At 35.3% G+C, this 19,237-nt stretch overlaps 1 protein-coding gene across 1 annotated transcript in view; it reads right to left on the bottom strand.

Moving 5' to 3' along the window:
• Positions 1-5,933, bottom strand: part of SPINK5 (serine peptidase inhibitor Kazal type 5) — a gene marked incomplete at its 5' end in the record, with an annotated part of 69,330 nt that extends 63,397 nt beyond the window's left edge. The window contains 2 exons of the mRNA XM_082650338.1: positions 4,547-4,572; positions 5,879-5,933. Of these exons, the coding sequence (XP_082506464.1) occupies positions 4,547-4,572; positions 5,879-5,933 (81 nt within the window). The remainder of the gene's footprint in view (positions 1-4,546; positions 4,573-5,878) is intronic.
• Between the last annotated feature and the right edge of the window lie 13,304 nt (positions 5,934-19,237).

Raw genomic sequence — 19,237 nt, 5'->3', positions numbered from 1 at the left:
AGTACTGATTTAAAATGTTATACTACCTATTAGTTTAGGAAATCCACTGGTCCTTTAAAGCCTTTGTAATCTATGTTTTCTTTTTTTTTTCTTTTGGTTTTTTGTTTTGTTTTGACTTTGAAAATACAAAGCATAAAGATCCTCGCACCAGAAAATATAAGTAAATCAATCAAGCCTTTGCTCCAACTCTGACATAGGCAACCTCTTCCAAAGGACAGATTATAGAATTCTATTCAGCCTCCTATATCTTCATAATAATCATTCAGTTAATCAACAAACACTTATTATGAGGATGCTATACTTTCCTGGGTGTCATGGATACAGCAATAAATAAGGCAGGAAGGATCCTTGCCTAAATGGTGCTTACCATCTAATGGATAATGATGTAACTAACCTAGCATCCTATAAACAGGAGGCAGTTGGTAGCACTTGCAGAATAAATGATTAATGGTGAAGAAGAATAAATAATTTCAGAGACCAGCCCTAGGAAATTTCGCTAAGGGTGACCTACTAAAACATCTCTAAGAGTATTACCACCACCCAGTGATCTTATCTGAGTAGCAGAGCAATAATTTCTGGCAACAGACTGACAACTGGGCCTCTTGAGATCCGTGTCTGGTCTCTGATTCTATAGTATCTTATGCCAGTATTGCAAGTTACTGCTTAGCTGGCTGGATATAACTGATTCTATAAAGTCCAGATAAAAACATTGTCATAGAACCAGAGAACAGCCTGGTGACTCTGTAATAGAAATATATCCCTTGTGAGGTAGGTCTTAAAGAAAGTGCTGAAAACAAAGATTCATGATAACACTAGAATAAAGCTTTAAATAGTTTTTAGTGGTCAACTGAAAAAGAACATTCTCAATCAAGATAATTCCTGAATTGGACTTCTCCTGCGTCATAATTAGAAAAATACCTAAATCCTAGAAAGACACACTTTTATTTTTATATGAATGGACAACTGAGTCCCAGAGAACAGGTAAGAAATTTGTTCACAGTTTGTAATTAGTAAAGATGGAACTCGATGCTATTTTTCTGAGTTATGAGGTTATCCAGTGTGTTCTTTTGGGAAATAGGAAAAGGCCATAAAAATTGAAATCAGCAGTTGTGTTTTTCTCTGAGAAAAAGGAAATAACCTCCCAATGACCATAATAGAGAGGGCTGAAACAGGAACAGGTCTGGACCGTAAAGGAATCCTGAGTTGGTGAGATGACTTCCCAGCAACCGATTACTTGCAATCTAACTTCCAGTCTTTGGCTCATTTTTGTTTTGTTTTGTTTGCTTTAGTTGCTCTTTGTGTTTTCTCCACTTGTCTCAGAGAAACTGGAGCCCTGTAGGGCCAAGCTCTTTCTGTTTTCCTTCACTGGCTGTGATATTGCCCAGTGTTTTCCATTTTTCCTCCCCAGGCATCACCATAAACCCCTCAGGAGCTGGCATCACCCCTGCTCTGTGTTAGAGCATCATCAAGGTTGCCATGGCTTCGTATTAACTCTTCTGGGATGACAAATTTAAGCATATGGTAAAGATCCTTGCAGATTACTCCAGTGCTTTTCTGTGCTATTCTGGCTCATGTTTGTAAAATTCAACATGTTTTTATGTTGTACTAGAAAGAACTTGAGCTACTGAACTTGGAAAATAAAATTTCCAGCACTATAAGAAAGACTAAATTAATAGTTTTCATTTCTGACAAAATATCCAAAGACTATGATCAGAAATATTTCCAGATAAATAATTATGTTTTATATTCTTTTTTGCTTATGCCAACACGAGAGGTGGCTAAATTTGTTTTTAAAATGTTTTTCAGTGAAATAGAGTTCAACAGTATGAGAAATATCAGTGCAAAATTTGAAATATCCACCGAAACTACTACCCATTATCATAGACACTGAAAAAAGAAAATCATGGCTTCATGCTCAGTAAGATTTACACAATACCCTTCTTTTTCCAGTATGAAATATCCAAATGAGCATGCTCTTCGATTCTCAAAAATCCAGGCTTTTTTTCTACCCTACCATCCCACTCTACTTAGGCAATAGAAGTTTCTGAACCTCTCTTTAATCAGCAAACTTAAATGTAAGGCCAGAAACTATCAAACTCTTAGAGGAAAACATAGGCAGGACACTCTATGACATAAATCACAGCAAGGTCCTTTTTGACCCACCTCCTAGAGAAATGGAAATAAAAACAAAAGTAAACAAATGGGACCTAATGAAACTTCAAAGCTTTTGCGCAGCAAAGGAAACCATAAAGAAGACCAAAAGACAACCCTCAGAATGGGAGAAAATATTTGCAAATGAAGCAACTGACAAAGGATTAATCTCCAAAATTTATAAGCAGCTCATGCAGCTTAATAACAAAAAAACAAACAACCCAATTCAAAAATGGGCAGAAGACCTAAATAGACATTTCTCCAAAGAAGATATACAGAGTGCCAACAAACACATGAAAGAATGCTCAACATCACTAATCATTAGAGAAATGCAAATCAAAACTACAATGAGATATCATCTCACACCAGTCAGAATGGCCATCATCAAAAAATCTAGAAACAATAAATGCTGGAGAGGGTGTGGAGAAAAGGGAACCCTCTTACACTGTTGGTGGGAATGTAAATTGATACAGCCACTGTGGAGAACAGTATGGAGGTTCCTTAAAAAACTACAAATAGAACTACCATATGACCCAGCAATCCCACTACTGGGCATATACCCTGAGAAAACCATAATCCAAAAAGAGTCATGTACCAAAATGTTCATTGCAGCTCTATTTACAATAGCCCAGAGATGGAAACAACCTAAGTGTCCATCATTGGATGAATGGATAAAGAAGATGTGGCACATATATACAATGGAATATTACTCAGCCATAAAAAGAAACGAAATTGAGCTATTTGTAATGAGGTGGATAGACCTAGAGTCTGTCATACAGAGTGAAGTAAGTCAGAAAGAGAGAGACAAATACCGTATGCTAACACATATATATGGAATTTAAGAGAAAAATAATGTGATGAAAAACCTAGGGGTGAAACAGGAATAAAGACACAGACTTACTACTAGAGAATGGACTTGAGGCTATGGGGAGGGGGAAGGGTAAACGGTGACAAAGCGAGAGAGAGGCATGGACATATATACACTACCAAACGTAAGGTAGATAGCTAGTGGGAAGCAGCCGCATAGCACAGGGAGATCAGCTCGGTGCTTTGTGACTGCCTGGAGGGGTGGGATAGGGAGGGTGGGAGGGAGGGAGACGCAAGCGGGAAGAGAAATGGGAACATATGTATATATATAACTGATTCATTTTGTTGTGAAGCTGAAACTAACACACCATTGTAAAGCAATTATACTCCAATAAAGATGTTAAAATGAAAAAAAAACTTAAATGAACTAATAGAGACTATAATGGAATTCTCTAGAATATTCCTGTAAGTTTCTTTAAAAAAAAAAGTAACAATAAAATACAGCAAGAGTATTTTAACCACATTTATAAGAGTTTTGGTGTAGAAAAGAATCTTTTTACTATTTTATTCTTTCAATGTTCGTGGTCTTTGAGAAACATAGCAAATATCTGCTACATAAATAGAAATATTTTCAATCTGAAATAATGGCACAGTTGTGTGTGTGTGTGTGTGTGTGTGTGTGTGTGTGTGTGTGTGTATAATTGGCTCTTTCAACGTGTCTTTCAAATAGATTAAAAAATGTTTAATTTCTATAGAAAACGATTCCTTCATTTCTCAATCAAAAGATCCCTTAGAGTTGGTGCAGACCCTTCCAGAGTCAGGGCCTCTGCCATCACAGGTGCTTCTGCCTGGTCTGCTGAGAGTTACAAGTAACTTCATGATTCACTCCCACCTCACCTTTAGATCCATGTTCTAATGCTATCTTCTCAGAGAGAACTTACCTGACTATCTCATAAGAACTGATACCATCTCCATCCCCAGAAATTCCTGTCTTCCATCCTGCTTTATTTTTCTTCTAGCACTAATCATTATTTAATGTTGTATATATTTTACTAATTTACTTATTAACTTGTTTGTTTTCTTCCACTAAAATGTAAGCTCCATGACGGCAGCGTTCTTTTTTGTTTTTATATCCCTGGCATCTCAAACAGGATCTGACATACAATAGATGCTCAGTAAATATGTATTGAATGAAATATATACACTGACTATATACAAGATACAGACAGCCCCTTTTTGCATAATGATCACAAGAAAAGTTATTTCAGCTTCCTATGTGTATCATGACTTTTCAGCTGTTAAACTGAACAATAGTAATTCACTAGTGTGTTTGTTTATGGAATTTTAAAGCACTCCTTTAGTGTGGTAGATTGCCTCTTGCAGATATCCATTATCATTAAGACGTTGACTGGTGTGTGTGTGTGATTCATGTCTTGATTCATAAAGACCTGTTTCTGTGTTTTTAACAAAAGCTATTAGTACCCATGAGTATAATATATCTGTATTATAATATGAAGGTGTTGGCCACAGAACATTTTTCTTTAGGGATCTTGGAATGAATTCAATGAAGAGCAAAAGCAGGACTAACCTGATTTTCACCTTCACTGGCAGCATCTGGGACAAAAATACAGAAACCAAAGTTAAGGGAATGTAAAACATTTAATAAGTAAAACAATTTACTGAGTGTAGTATCTTGCTTATTTTAATGGCAGTATATTTTAAAACCACAAATTGATTTAAACACATTAAAATTTACCATGGCAAATGAAGTGAGGGCACTGCACCAGGCAGTATATACAGTCACAGAGATCTCTCGCTCATAAAGTTCCAATTACTTTGAAAAATAATACTTACTCATATGCTTTCTTACCCCCTCAAAATATCTAATTTCTAAAAGATCCTTTCACAACAAAGTATTGCAGGCCTCTTTTAAAATTATAACATAGTACACCTATCAAATATATCAATTATAGTTTTAAGGTATAGTGTAGCATAAAGTTTATATCATATATATACATAAAATTAAATTTTCTGAATTCTGGCAGCTCCGCCTCCTCATTATAGCCACAAAAATTAGAGATCTGGTAAATATTAAGATTAAACTCACAGACTAATATACTCTCTCATTAACAGACTTTTTTTGTACCTATACACTTTTTTAGGAAAGTGGGCATCATTTGTGTATAATGGTCTCCTCACTCTCCATCTCTGAGGTTTCCTTTTAAAATATGTAAATGCTTCATAGCAGGTTAAGTCTAGGCAATCTTGTGTTCCCTTCAAATTCAAATAGCAAAAGCAAAAACCTACTTCCTAGCTCCCACAGAAGTCCCTTACCAATTAGATGAAATATTTTCAATCCATTTAGGATTTGAAAACACAAAAATAAAATTTGCTAGAAAGCACTACTGCTTTAAAATAAAAACAGATGACTGAATTTGAGTTTTTAATGTTTTATTTACAAATATAGTATTAAAATATACATATTAAGTACATGTAAGTTTTAAATATCTGTTATACACATAATTCATATCAGCATCAATTCATAGGCTTAATATCCTACATATGTATAATATATATAATTCATATTGTTATGAACTTTTATGTTTGGTGAGGGGAATATGGAAAAGAATCTATTAGCTTTTCAGAATTAATGTTGAATTAATGGAAGGATTTCTGATGGATAAAAATTCAGATTATCTCAAACTACTTGTCATTTCTAAAGATAACATAGCTATAAAACCACATATGTAATTCTTCAAAACTCTACATCTGGCAAGGTATTTCAGGGATATATATATATACACACATACATACATACATACATACACACACACACTGAAGAAGGAGGGAGAGAGACAAGTCCCTGTCCAGAGCTTTAAGATGTGTGGCAAGAGGCTTAGACTACAGGTAAATTGCTCACCTTGTATGAGGCAAAGAGCCAGGGTCAGAAGCATTGGCACTGCAGCTATCTTCATGTTGAAGACGATGTAAGTTGGTTACACGACTGCTCCTTGCACTGCTCACCAGCTGGTGCTCTAAGACTGAACCTGTGGAGATGCAGCTCATTTTTATAGTATACTATGGGTGACACCCACAACAACAGCCAAACTGTAAAACCAGTTGTTCAAGGTCATGCTAAACTTAATATACCACATCAATTTAGTTTCCATCTTTTAGGATCCTGTCAAGGTGGCAGATCTGAACAGATATTATTTCTGAAGTAGTTCTAATGTGTCTTCATGATACCTCCCCTAGAATGCAACAGATAATGTCCAAGGACCCTGCTCAAAGTTTAGTACTCCATAATCCTATATTAGAACTGAATTCCTCACCAACACCAGACACATTTCCTCATAGACAAACATGTTTCTAACTCAGCTCCCTTCATAAGTGGGAGGGGAGGGAAAAAGAAGACAGATGGGTTGTCCTACAAGCCAAGTAAAGATTTAAAGATTTCTACATCTGAAGAAAGCGGCATATAGCAAGAGCACCTAGGATTCCGTTTGCTTCCATCTGCATCTGTTCTAAAGTGTCTCAATTCAGTGTCACAGACACATATATAAGTTAGAATTGATGGGATCAAAGCCCTTTTAAATATTGTTCCAGAAAACTGATCTAAGGCTATCCAACGCTGAGATTGTGTCAATATTCTGAATCCCATCAAAGCTAGAATATTTCCCTTTCTTTTTTTCATGAATTAATTTCTTTCCTATAAAATATAATCATTGGTCTTAAGGTCTGTGCTATAAGCTTTATTTCTTTCCAGTGGGTTAGTGAAATTAGTGCCCATGGAAAACAAGTTCAAATTGCATGACTATCACAGGTTAGAAAATTGACTGTCTTAGCTTAATGGAAAAAGAATGGGACAGGGAGTCAGAAAATTTGTTTCTATTCCTGTCTTTGCAACTACACAGTGTAATGGAAATGAACCTGGCTTTGATGCATTTATAGATCTGGGTTCAAATCCTGACTCATGAGTTACTAGCTATGTTGTCTTGGGCAAGTCACTTATTTGCTTTCAGCCTCAGTTTCCTAATATGTAAAATAGAGAGAGTAAAACTATATTGCACAATTGTTGTAAGAGTTAGAGGTAAATCGTGTGTGCGTGTACTGTTTAGAACAATTCCAAGCATATGTGGTAAGTTTTACAGTTAATGATAGCTGGCCTTGCATTTTTATCTCATTATAATGATGTGATTTACTAGGTAATTTCTAAGACTCCGAGAAAAGTCAACATCTCTTAAACGTGGTCCACAATGACAGATTTAAGTTTACTCGGCATAGAAATAACAATCCCCAAACATTCTGAAGTGAAATCAAAAAGTCAGGATATAGGTTCTCTTTTTCATCCTATCATTGTGTTCTAAACCATGACACCTGAAATAGATCAAAGTATTAACCATCTAAACTTTGTCAAAGTCATTGCTAGGTTTCGGTCATCACTGATGTCTATAAAAATCCTCCTCTGCATAATGACATACCAATACTAATCTTTTAATCTTCCATTTGCTCTGTTAGACCATATGAAATGTGTCCCAACCATACGGTAGAAAAGTTTAATGCCTTACAATAGAATTGGTGACTGTGTACTATGTTCTGATGAACACCAAATCTAGCCCAAATGGACAGTATTTCCAGGAGTGGAAGTAGTGATAGGGTGTAACAAAAGAACCAAAAGATGATTGCATCTCTAAAGTATCCCTGCTATGAGGGAAGGTTGAAGGAGTTGGTTTCTTTCTTACTGAAGAAGAGTTCCTTACTAACACCCAGAACCTTCTGAAATGATGAATAAGAGGATTCAGACTGATAACCTCTTCCAGCAGAATAAGATGGCCAAGAGAAGATTCAGTGAGCACCCCCAATACTGGAAGTACATGTCAGCCGGCTCTTGTCATCAGACCTACTTCTGCATTTCATTTTAGAAATGTAAATCCAGAGGTGATTAATCATACACTCTGTTAATCACTCCTTATTTTTGAAAACCATGGACTTCAAATTCAAATGAATGGGACTGAGGTTTTAGAGAACTGAGTTTTGGGTTAATAGAGTACTTTTATATTAGGTTATCAGAGTACTTTCCTGAAATTCTAAATTCTATTTTTTTGGGGGGGTGGCCAGCTCTTTCAATTATTCATCAAACGTGTAAAACCCTTTTTCTTCTCATTAAAAAGGAATGGAGTTAGGTTGTAAAAAGTATAAGCTTTACAATTCAAAACATGTATCGAGTGGCCCAGAATCTGAATTCACATCAAGGATATTGACACAGAGGGAAGAGATAAGAAAAATATAAAGTAAACAAGATTTTGTAGATCAGTAATATTACTAAAGACAAAGGTTATTTCCAAAATCCAAAGTTAGCAGATCATTGTTCAGATCTTCTCTTTTTCTATGCTGAGATATCCTTGATGATCACAATAATAAATAATTATAGTCCCTTACAATTAAATCGCCTTCCGCATCTTTCCAAACAATCTGTCATCCATTAGCTCCCATGACTTGTTTATGCAATGCAGTGATGCAGCAGAGTAGGTGTTATTGTCCTTTCCTCACCTGCCCAAAATGGCGCCATTAATAAACCTCAGAGTAGGAACTAGCTTGGATGGTAATACCAGCCTTGCCACTTTCTCACCTTTTACACCCTATGTGGCCATCGCATAGCATTTCAGACAGTTCAAAGAGAATCCGGACGTTAACAGTGCTTTAAACTAGGTTCAACATTCTACTGCTAACGCAGTCCTTTATGTTTATCTGCTGCTCTCACATTCATACACACACACACAACCGTAAACCCATAATGACAAAAAGAATTACGTTGTGACCATGACTGAAAAAGTATATGTCCTAACAGTTCTTAGAAGATGAATTAATTTCTTTTTTATTTTCTTAATTTTTAATTTCCTTTCCTAAAATTCTCATGTTTTCCCCCATTAACTGAACATGTCTGTATTCTCCTTTTTTAAAAGACACTAACTGGAAAATAGATTTTACCCCCCCTCTTATCTTGAAATGTCCCATTAACAGGTACCTTTACTCCCTCTCTGGGAGTTCCTTTCTGTTTGTCTAGAAAGGCTGAGAAACTATAAAGATAAGCATGTCATTTTATCTAAGAACAGGATGAGATGGGCATTCTTTGATCACTAAGCATACAGACCCTACTATTTATAGATATAATTGTTGCTTATGTTAGATTAGGATTAAGAAAACAGGAATGTTTTAATACCTAATTTTTAACTGTATTAAATTTTATGTATCAGGTTATATTTTGTTCTTAAATACAATATCCAGCTTCTCCCTACAGCTGATGCTACTGGAACTCCTATTCCATGACCCTACACTATCCATCACTTGAAAATTCTGTACATTCTCAAGTCTCCTAGGATTCATTCTGACTGTAGAAAACAAGTTTGTGGAGCTACAGTCCTTTGGGAAAAAAATCACAATGAATTAATTCTGAAGTAGCTAGTATAATGAGTTTTGGCAAAAAAGTAACGCATATTTTACAGTGAAATACTTTTATGTGTGTGTATATACAATAAGAAGAAAACTGTTAGATTTGTAAGCAAAATTAGAAAAAGGTGGTACATATATATCTTTATTAAATTATTTGCAAAGAAATAGAAAATTTGCTATCATTTATGGTACACTTACTAAGTGACAGGTACAACAATAAAGAGTATCATTTTTCTCTTTTTTTACAGGTTAAAAAATGGAGGTTTGGTGAGATTCTATAACTTTTCCAAGGTCATACAGCCTGTAAGCAGTGGTCTTTGCAAATGATAACACTCAATGAAAATAAAGGCAGTGAAATCCAGAGTCCAAGCTCTAAAATAACACACACTGTAGTGACCATATTATTTACACCTATAACTAGTTTATCTCAGACACTTCCTGTTATAGACTGAACCGTGTCCCTCCAAAATTCAGATTTTTAAGTCTTAAACCCCAGTATTGCAGAATGTGACTGTGTTCGAGGAGAGGGCCTTTACAAAGGTGATTAAGTTAAAATGAGGCCGTTAGGGTTGAGCCCTAACCCAAACTGACTGGTGCCCTTATAGGAGGAAATTTGGATGTAGAGAGAGACACCAGGGATGCCTGTGCACAGTCACTTACACCAGGCCACATGGTTTGTAAGCAGTCAAGCTGTGGCTCACATCTAGGTTTTAAGACTTAAAAATTTCATTCAAACAAGTAACAAGTTAAATAGCACCAACCATTGTGTCATACAACAATCCTGATTCACTAGACAGAAAAAAGCAGTAAGAATGAATAATAAATCAGAGAATCCTCAGGTATGGGACCAAATTACCAAAATGTGATTTAACAAGTTAAAAATATAAGTCCAAAGTTAGATGTTATGGTATTCCAATAGATTCTATAATACTCCCCACATGAATACAACAAATATTTACTGAATGCATACAATTATCTGTTATCATGTGAGAGCCCAGCATTAAGCTTGTGAATAAAATAGATGTGGTCTCTAATCTCTAAGAAATTATACTCTAGTGGAAGAAGCAGAAAATAATCATACAAATCATTGTTCACCTGACTCTGTGAAAATCTTTTAAAAACGATGTCCATAGAGTAAAACTAGCATATAATACAGATATTTGGCCTCTAGAAGGGAATTCCCTGATGATACTCTCAATTCTTAAAAAAATAAGCTGGGGTTAAAAAGGTGTATAGCCTTCAATCATCTGAAAAATTCAGTTAATCCAAATGAATCATTCCTTGTAGAAAATAAACTTATAGTTACTGGGGGGGGTAAAGCAGGAGAAGGGATAAATTGGAAGATTGGGATTGACACATACACACTACTGTATATAAAATAGATAACTCATAAGGACCTACTGTATAGCAGAGGGAACTCTACTCAATACTCTGTAATGGTCTATATGGGAAACGAATCTAGAAAAGAATGGGGGCTTCCCTGGTGGCACGGTGGTTGAGAGTCAGCCTGCCGATGCAGGGGACACAGGTTCGTGCCCCGGTCCGGGAAGATCCCACATGCCGTGGAGCGGCTAGGCCCGTGAGCCATGGCCGCTGAGCCTGCGCGTCCAGAGCCTGTGCTCCGCAACAGGAGAGGCCACAACAGTGAGAGGCCCGTGTACCACAAAAAAAAAAAAAAAGAAGAAGAAGAGATATATGTGTATGTATAACAGATTCACTTTGCTCTACACCTGAAACAACATTGTAAATCAAGTATACTCCAATAAAAATTTAAAAATATATATTTTAAATGAATCAGAGAATGAAATTTTGTTGTAGTCATTTCTTTTACCTGAATTTTAGTTTCCACTATATTACTAGTTAGTTAACTAACACTACTGGGGATGGGGGCAGGAGTTATTTAAAAGTGAATTTAAAAGTGAATACAGAAATTTAAAAGTGAATATAGAAATTATTTTGCATTTAGTGGGTTTTTTGTTTATTTTGAGTGACACCTCCCACATGATATTAACGCACTTCATCACCACGTCCTTACTATAAAACACCTCTATTTAAGAAGGTATTTTTCCAGAAAGTAATTTTAATATTTCTGAGCAAGAAGCTGTAAGTAGTGGACATTTGTTATCTACATACACAACCTTGGAAAATGCAATAACCAGCTTTAGTCTATTTTTTCTGTCACTTCTAGATAGAAAATACTACTTATGCTTCTGAGAAGTATTGTAAAACTGTATAGGAAATTATTTAAGAATTCTATGCAGTTACTAACATTAATAAAGGCTATTAATATACTTATTATTATTGTAGTTATAGAGCAATTGCATATAAAATTTATTTTTATAATAGGATATTTATATAATAATAGAATGCAATACTAATTTGTACACAATATGTATATATAAAAATATTTATATACTGTCTATATTTTATATATTTGATCCTCACATTAACTCTTTGAGGTAAGCAAATAATATCTTATTTCCATTTCATGGTCAGTAAAACTGAAAATCAGCAATGGTTGAATGATTTTCTTCAAGTCTGTTAGCCATAAGTGGAAGAGCTGTGACAGGAATTCAAGTTTCCTGATATATATATATATGTATTTGTTCTGATATATTTTTTTCACACTCTCCCATATTTAACAGAGGTCTAAACACAAATTCAGTGAGATTAGGATAGGAAAGAAGAAAACATGGAAAGAGTACAAAAGAGAGGCATGTATTCAGAAAGAAAATAAAGGAACAGAAGGACACCAAATATACTGAAAGAGAGAAAAAATCAAGTTTGAACCAATCTTGGTGATGAAGGGCAATAATAACATGTAAAATGCTTTACAAATTACAATTTTTAATATTCTCATTTGGGCCTCATGAACAACCTTCTGAGTAGGTTGGACATACATTATTGCTAGCATCCCCATTTTACTAAAATTTAGAGAGATCGTTCCCAAAGATACAAACAGTAAGTGGTGAAAGCTGGACTCAGACTGAAGTCTACTCAATCAAGATTCCATTGTCTTTTCCCTATGCCCTTTGGTTTTTTTTTTTTTTTGAAGATCAAAGTTTATTTACTACCTGCATACAAAAACATATTGCACATCAAACAACCAAAATCAAAAAAATAATAATAATAACAGAAAAATGGGAAAAAAGAAAGAAAAAAGGGGGAGAGAAGAAAAGGAAAAGATACTCTACTGAAGACTAACATGTAGTTTATATAGAATAAACCTTCTGGAACACTGTGAAAGATGCTTGAAGCTTTCATAATTTCATTAGGAAGAAAATGATGAGAAGGCAAATAAGAAAACTAAAATAACTGAGTTATTTTCTGAAAAGAGAAACAAAAAAATATGTTTACCAGGATATACCAGGTTTTGTTTTGTTTCATTTTTAATGATAAGATTTCCACTTCTGGCCAAGATGCAGTAACAAGGAAAGAATATTTCCTCCCACCTGAAACAATAAAAGAAAAAAATTAGTTAAAAAAAAAAAGCTACATGAAACAAGAGTTTTCTGACACTGGACATTAGATAATGCAGGTCATGATCCTTGGGAGTGGGAATAGAACCCAAGTTAGCTCTACATTGCCACAGCTTACTGTCTATAGTTTCCAGTCTGTTGAATAGAGAGAGAAAACACAGGTAGAGCACAGCAGTCTCCCCGAGATGAGGATACAAAGCTAAGAGTTGAGGAGACCAAGGGAGGTAAAATTTACATGGCATGATACCAAGAAGAGAGAACTTCAAAGAGAGATTTGCAGCAAATTGTCCACCTAGAGTCTTCAACTGAGTGATAGTCAGTAACTGTGTGTGAGAAAACTACTCAAGGCTATGGAAAAAAGGGTGCTAAGAAGTAGAGGGAATAATATCCAGAGTAAAACAGGAGAGGAGATGGCTTGTGTTCCCACCAATCAAAGGGAAAAACCTGTCATTTAGTTAGAGATCTGAGAATGGTATTTCCCTAGTAGTGAGAAAAAATTAACCACAAAAAGTTGCTCTGGTTCCACCTAACAAAGCTTAAAAGCAAGGCTAGAAAGGATCAAAGTATTTTCAAGTAACTTTACTGTGTCCCAGCACAAACCTCAAGGACATTTAGAGGAAAGAAAAATATTCATCACTGAACAAAGTAAACATAAAATGACTAGCATACAATCCAAAATTATCAGACAAACCAAGAAACAGGAAATAGAATTTATGTTAAGAAGAAAAATCAGTCAAAAGAATTGACTGGACTCATGATTCTAGCCAAAAGAAAGTAATAGGAACTGGAGTTATATTACTGCCTGCAATAAGTAAACAAACAAATAAAAACAAACATAAAATACATGAAACAATGGTTTTCAAGATACTGGACAACAGTCTCTTGAAATGCAGACAAGTGATCCATGAGAGATAGTAAACAAACAAGCTGCGACTTGTAAGCTGCCCCAGCTTACTGTCTTAAGAAAATTTCCAAGTCACAGAGAATGAAGGAGAAACTCAGGCACAGCCATACAGACTCTGTTAAGGAGACAGCTGAGATTCCAGAGAGATGAAGGCAGCTGGAATTTACCAAAACAGAATACTGGAGATGAGAGAGCTGGAACAGAGTGGGTACCCTAAAAATATGAATAACACTTAAGCATTCAGCACAGTATGGATCACCAAAGGCACATGACATAACTATTCAAGACCAAAGAAAGATCCACCTGAAATAATTAGAGAGAATAGCACCCTATGTTCATACAGGGTCAGGACTAGTACCTGTTCCTATCAACCACACTGGAAAAATCTCAAAATTCATAAGGCATTGGATAGAGTACTCAAAAGGGCTATGTCTCAGTAGTAGGGGATAATTAGTTCTAGCCTGAATATTTCTCTGGTCCTACCTAACAAATGGTAATAGCAAGATCCAAAAGGATACATACACTTTTCCTAACAGAACTGTGTCCCAGGACAAAATTAAAAATTATTTATAGAAATACAAAATCATTCACTACTCAATAATATAAAATTAACAATGTCTGGTATTCAATAAAAAATTACCAAGCATGCTAAGGAAGCAAGAAAATATGAAGAGCAAGAAAATAGTGAGGAGAAAAATCAATCAATTAAAACTAACTCAAAACTGTTACGGATGTTAGAATGCAAGGACATTAAAACAGTTATAAATGTGTTCCATATATTCGAAAATATAAAGTAGAGATATGGAAGACATAAAAACAAAATACAAATTGGACTTTGGAGTATGAAATGAAAAATATACTAAATATGATTAATGATAAATTGGATGTCATAGAAAAAAAGATGAATGAATATGAAGACATATGATATAAATGATACAAAATAAAACACAGAGGAAAAAAAAACTAAAGACAAGAGCATCGGTGAGCTGTGGGACAACTAATATAAGAAGACTGATATAAGTGTAATTGGAGCCCCCAAAGGTAGGCCTGGGAAGGCAGAAAAAAATATTTGATGTAGTAATGGCCCCAAATTTTCCACACTATAAACCAAGAGGTCAAGAATCTCAATGAACTCCAAGCACAAGAAACGTGAAGAACTTATACCAAGGCACATCATTATCAAGTTGCTCAAAAATAGTGAGAAAGAGAAAATCTTCAGAGCAGTTGCAGGGGGTGGGTGAGTGGGGCAGGGAGAGAAGGCTCTGTTATATACAGAATAATAAAGATTAGGAAAGCGGCAGATTTTCTCTTTGGAAATAACACAGGTAAAAACACAGTGAAGCAACATCTTTAAAGTACTGAAAGAAAATTCTGTCAATCTAGAACTCTATGCCCAATAAAAACATCTTTTAAAAGTGAAGGTGAAATAAAGACTTTTTTATGTATAAAAGTTAAAAGAATTCATCCCTTACTCCATACATTTACTGGAAAAAATATTAAAGGAAGATTTTCAGGCAAGAGAAAAAAACATACCACATGAAAATATGGATCTACACAAAGGAAAGAAAATCATTAGAAAGGATAACGACATGGGTAAATATATGAGAATTTTTCTTATTATTTAAATCTCTTTTAAAAATAACTGCTTTAATAGTAAGAACTAAAGATCTATAGGTAGTAAATTAACAAAGGAGATGTAATGAAATCATAAAATACTTGATTTATCCAAAAGCAGAAAAAAGGAAAAAGGTAACAAGAAAACAGAAAGGACAGATAGAAAACAAAAAGATGGCAGACTCAACTCTGACCATATCAATAACCTGTATTATATTTAAACCTATATATTTTATGTAAAATATATATTAAATGTAAATATATTCTATATAAATGTATTAGACATAAACATATGTGTTATATGTCAATATGTAAATTAAGAGACAGATTGTCAAATTAGATAAAAAAAGGAAAATCCAATTATTTGCAGCTTTCAAGAAACACACCTTAAGGTAAAGATAGAAATAGGTTAAAAGTAAAAGGACGGGAAAAGATATATGATACTAACATTAATCAAAAGAAAGCTTGATTGGCTATATGAATATCAGACAATCTAGATTTCAGAGCAAAGAATATTACCAGAGATAAGGAGAATCATTTCATGATGACAAAGATATCAGTTCACCAAGAGAACATTTTTACCACTCAAAGTGTTTGTACCTAACAAAGGAGAGGTAGTCAAGAGTTATAGAAATTACATGAGAGAATATTTCTTATTGTTTCATTAGATGAAAACCAAGCATTCATATGTTTATAAATCATAGTATCTGTTTATAACTCACCTTAAGCCAGAATTGTTACTCATTGGCATTTTGAATACTTAGGAAAGTCTTGAAATTCTTTATGATCAAGCAGAAAAGAAAAAGTTTTACTCCATGTAACCCAAGAAAGTAAAGCTAGAACCTGACTGAAGTTAGTAAGAGGCTGTTATGACTCCATTGAAAGGGAAAGCTCTCTAACAATGAAATCTGTCCAGATATAAAGCACATGGTTGCCTTGGAGAGATTGTCTTTTATGCCTATGGGGATGGCAGAAAAACCATAAGTAACACTTAATAGATCACATGCATGGGCTGCTACTATCTGGGCCTAGGGTAGAATAAGTGGATTTTAAACTATAAAATTTGAATGCTATGTAGAAATTAACTAGATGCAATGAAGATAAAGATGGTATAGGATTAAGAAAATGTTCAACACAGAGATTTGAAATTAAGCATTTTTCTCTTGTATACTTATCTATAAGGATATTAATGCCAATCAAAAATTTAGATCAATATCAATTTATAGGAGTCATGTTGAATTTCAGTAGTTGAAAGCTTGAAAACCATAGGTGCTGGAAGTAAGGAGAAAAAAATAAAAAATTTTTCTACGCTAAGGAATCTAGCAACCTGGTAAGGAAGACAATACTTGCCTCAGAAATAATTCAATAGAATATAAATATTTTTAAATTAATTATTTATTTATTTTTTGGCTGCGTTGGGTCTTCGTTGCTGTGTGTGGGCTTTCTCTAGTTGCAGCAAGCAGGGGCTACTCTTCGTTGTGGTGCGTGGGCTTCTCATTGCAGTGGCTTCTCTTGTTGTGGAGCACGGGCTCTAGGCATGCAGGCTTCAGTAGTTGTGGCACGTGGGCTCAGTAGTTGTGGCTCCAGGCTCTAGAGCGCAGGCTCAGTGGTTGTGGCACATGGGCTTAGGCGCTCCACAGCATGTGGGATCTTCCCGGAGCAGGGATCAAACCCATGTCCCCTGCACTGGCAGGCAGATTCTTAACCACTGCGCCACTGGGGAAGTCCCAAACAAAATATTAAAGTGTCCTAAAATAAGTCCAAATGAAGTGTCCAGGAAAGATACAGTATTTCTATCTGGAAGATAGTAATGATTTTTTTGAACGATGTGGACTTTGGATTGGGTGGGCCTTGAGGCTTGAGAATATTTGAACATGTGGTGATGGGAATGTAACTGATATTTTAGCACAATGACATACACAAAGTTCCAGGAGCAAAATAATGTGGGGTCTCCATGAAAGACTATGTAATACCTTTTATTTATTTATTTTTTTGTGTGGTACACGGGCCTCTCACTGTTGTGGCCTCTCCCGTTGTGGAGCACAGGCTCCGGACGCACAGGCTCAGCGGCCATGGCTCACGGGCCCAGCTGCTCCGCGGCATGTGGGATCTTCCCGGACCAGGGCACGAACCCGTGTCCCCTGCATCAGCAGACGGACTCTCAACCACTGTGCCACCAGGGAAGCCCTGTAATACCTTTTGACTGCATCAATATATGAGAAAGTAAAGAGTAGAAAGTAATTTTAGAAGAGTGGGAGGTCAGAATGTAGCTAAAATAAACGATGGTGACCATCAAATGCTGGCAAGTATTGGGAGAAACCAGATCTCTCATACGTTCCTGGTAAGAATGTAAAATGGTGCAACCACTCTGGAAAATAAGTTGGCAGCTGCTTAAAAAAACTAAACACGTACTAATTATACTACCCAGCAGTTGCACATCTTGGCATTTATCCCAGACAAATGAAAACTTATATCCACACAAAAACCTGCACACAATCATTCACAGTAGCTTTATTTGTAATAGCCCCAAATTGGAAACAACTAAAATGTCCCTCAGTAGGTGAATGGTTAAACAAACTTTAGTACACAGCACCACGGAATGCTATTCAGCAATAAAAAGGAATGAATTATGTATACATGTAACCACTTGGATGGATCTCAAGGGCATTATGCTAAGTAAGGGAAGGCTATCTCCAAAACGCACATACTGTAATTCAATTTATATAACATTCAAAATTACAGACATGGAAAACAAATTAATATTGGCCGGGGGTTAATGATGGCTGTTGGATGGGGAGTGGGGGGTGTAGATGTGACTATAATGAGGTAGCATGGGGGAGGTCTTCGTGGTGATGGAAAATTGTATATCCTGATTGATGTGTTAATTACACAAAACTACACATTCGATAAAATAATATCGAACCACACACACACACATTTCATCAAAATCAAATTCCTAGTTTTGATTTTGTAGTATAATTATGTAAGACTTAATTATTGGGAGAAATTGGGTAAAGAGTACACAGGACTTCTTTGTACTATCTTTGCAAAATTCCAAACAAAGTTTTTAAAAATGTAGATTACAAAATCCTATGTTCTTTCTATAAAGTTTACCATGTACTTACGATAGGACCCAGAAATCTCACTCTTAAGTATTTACTCAAAAGAAAATTAAAACATATGTTCACACAAAACTTACAAAAGAATATTTATAGCAACTTTGTTCATAATCACTGAGAAACAGACATGACCCAAATGTACATCAATTGATGAATGGATTAAAAAAAAAACTATTGTACATCCTTACAGTGGATTTCTAATCAAGAATAAAAAGAAATGAACCTTCTCCAACATGGGTGAACATCAAGAACATTATTCTAAATGAAAGAAGCCAGATATAAAATTCCATTCGTATGAAATGATAAATATTTATTATGAAATATTTATTAATATTCATAATAAATAAATACATATTTATTTATTTATTTGGCTGCACCAAGTCTTAATTGCAGCACGCAGGATCTTTAGTTGCAGTTGTGGCATGCGGGATCTAGCTCCCCGACCAGGGATCGAACCCGGGCCCCCTGCACTGGGAGCACAGAGTCTTACCCACTGGACCACCAGGGAAGTCCCCATATGACATTTTTAAAGTGACAAAATTACAAGGGCAGAAATCAGATCAGAGGGTGCGAGGGGCTATGAATCAAAGGAGAGGATACAGGATTGACCACAAAGGTGCACATGAAAATATTTTGAGGTGATGGTAGTTACATAAGTGATTGTCAAAACTTATGTAACTGTACACCCAAAAGTTTAAATTTTGCCTTTATAA

The sequence above is a fragment of the Grampus griseus genome, assembly GCF_964374135.1.
Source record: "Grampus griseus genome assembly, chromosome: 3".
Lineage (NCBI taxonomy): Eukaryota > Metazoa > Chordata > Mammalia > Artiodactyla > Delphinidae > Grampus > Grampus griseus.
This window is presented reverse-complemented; position numbering and strand designations above follow the sequence as displayed.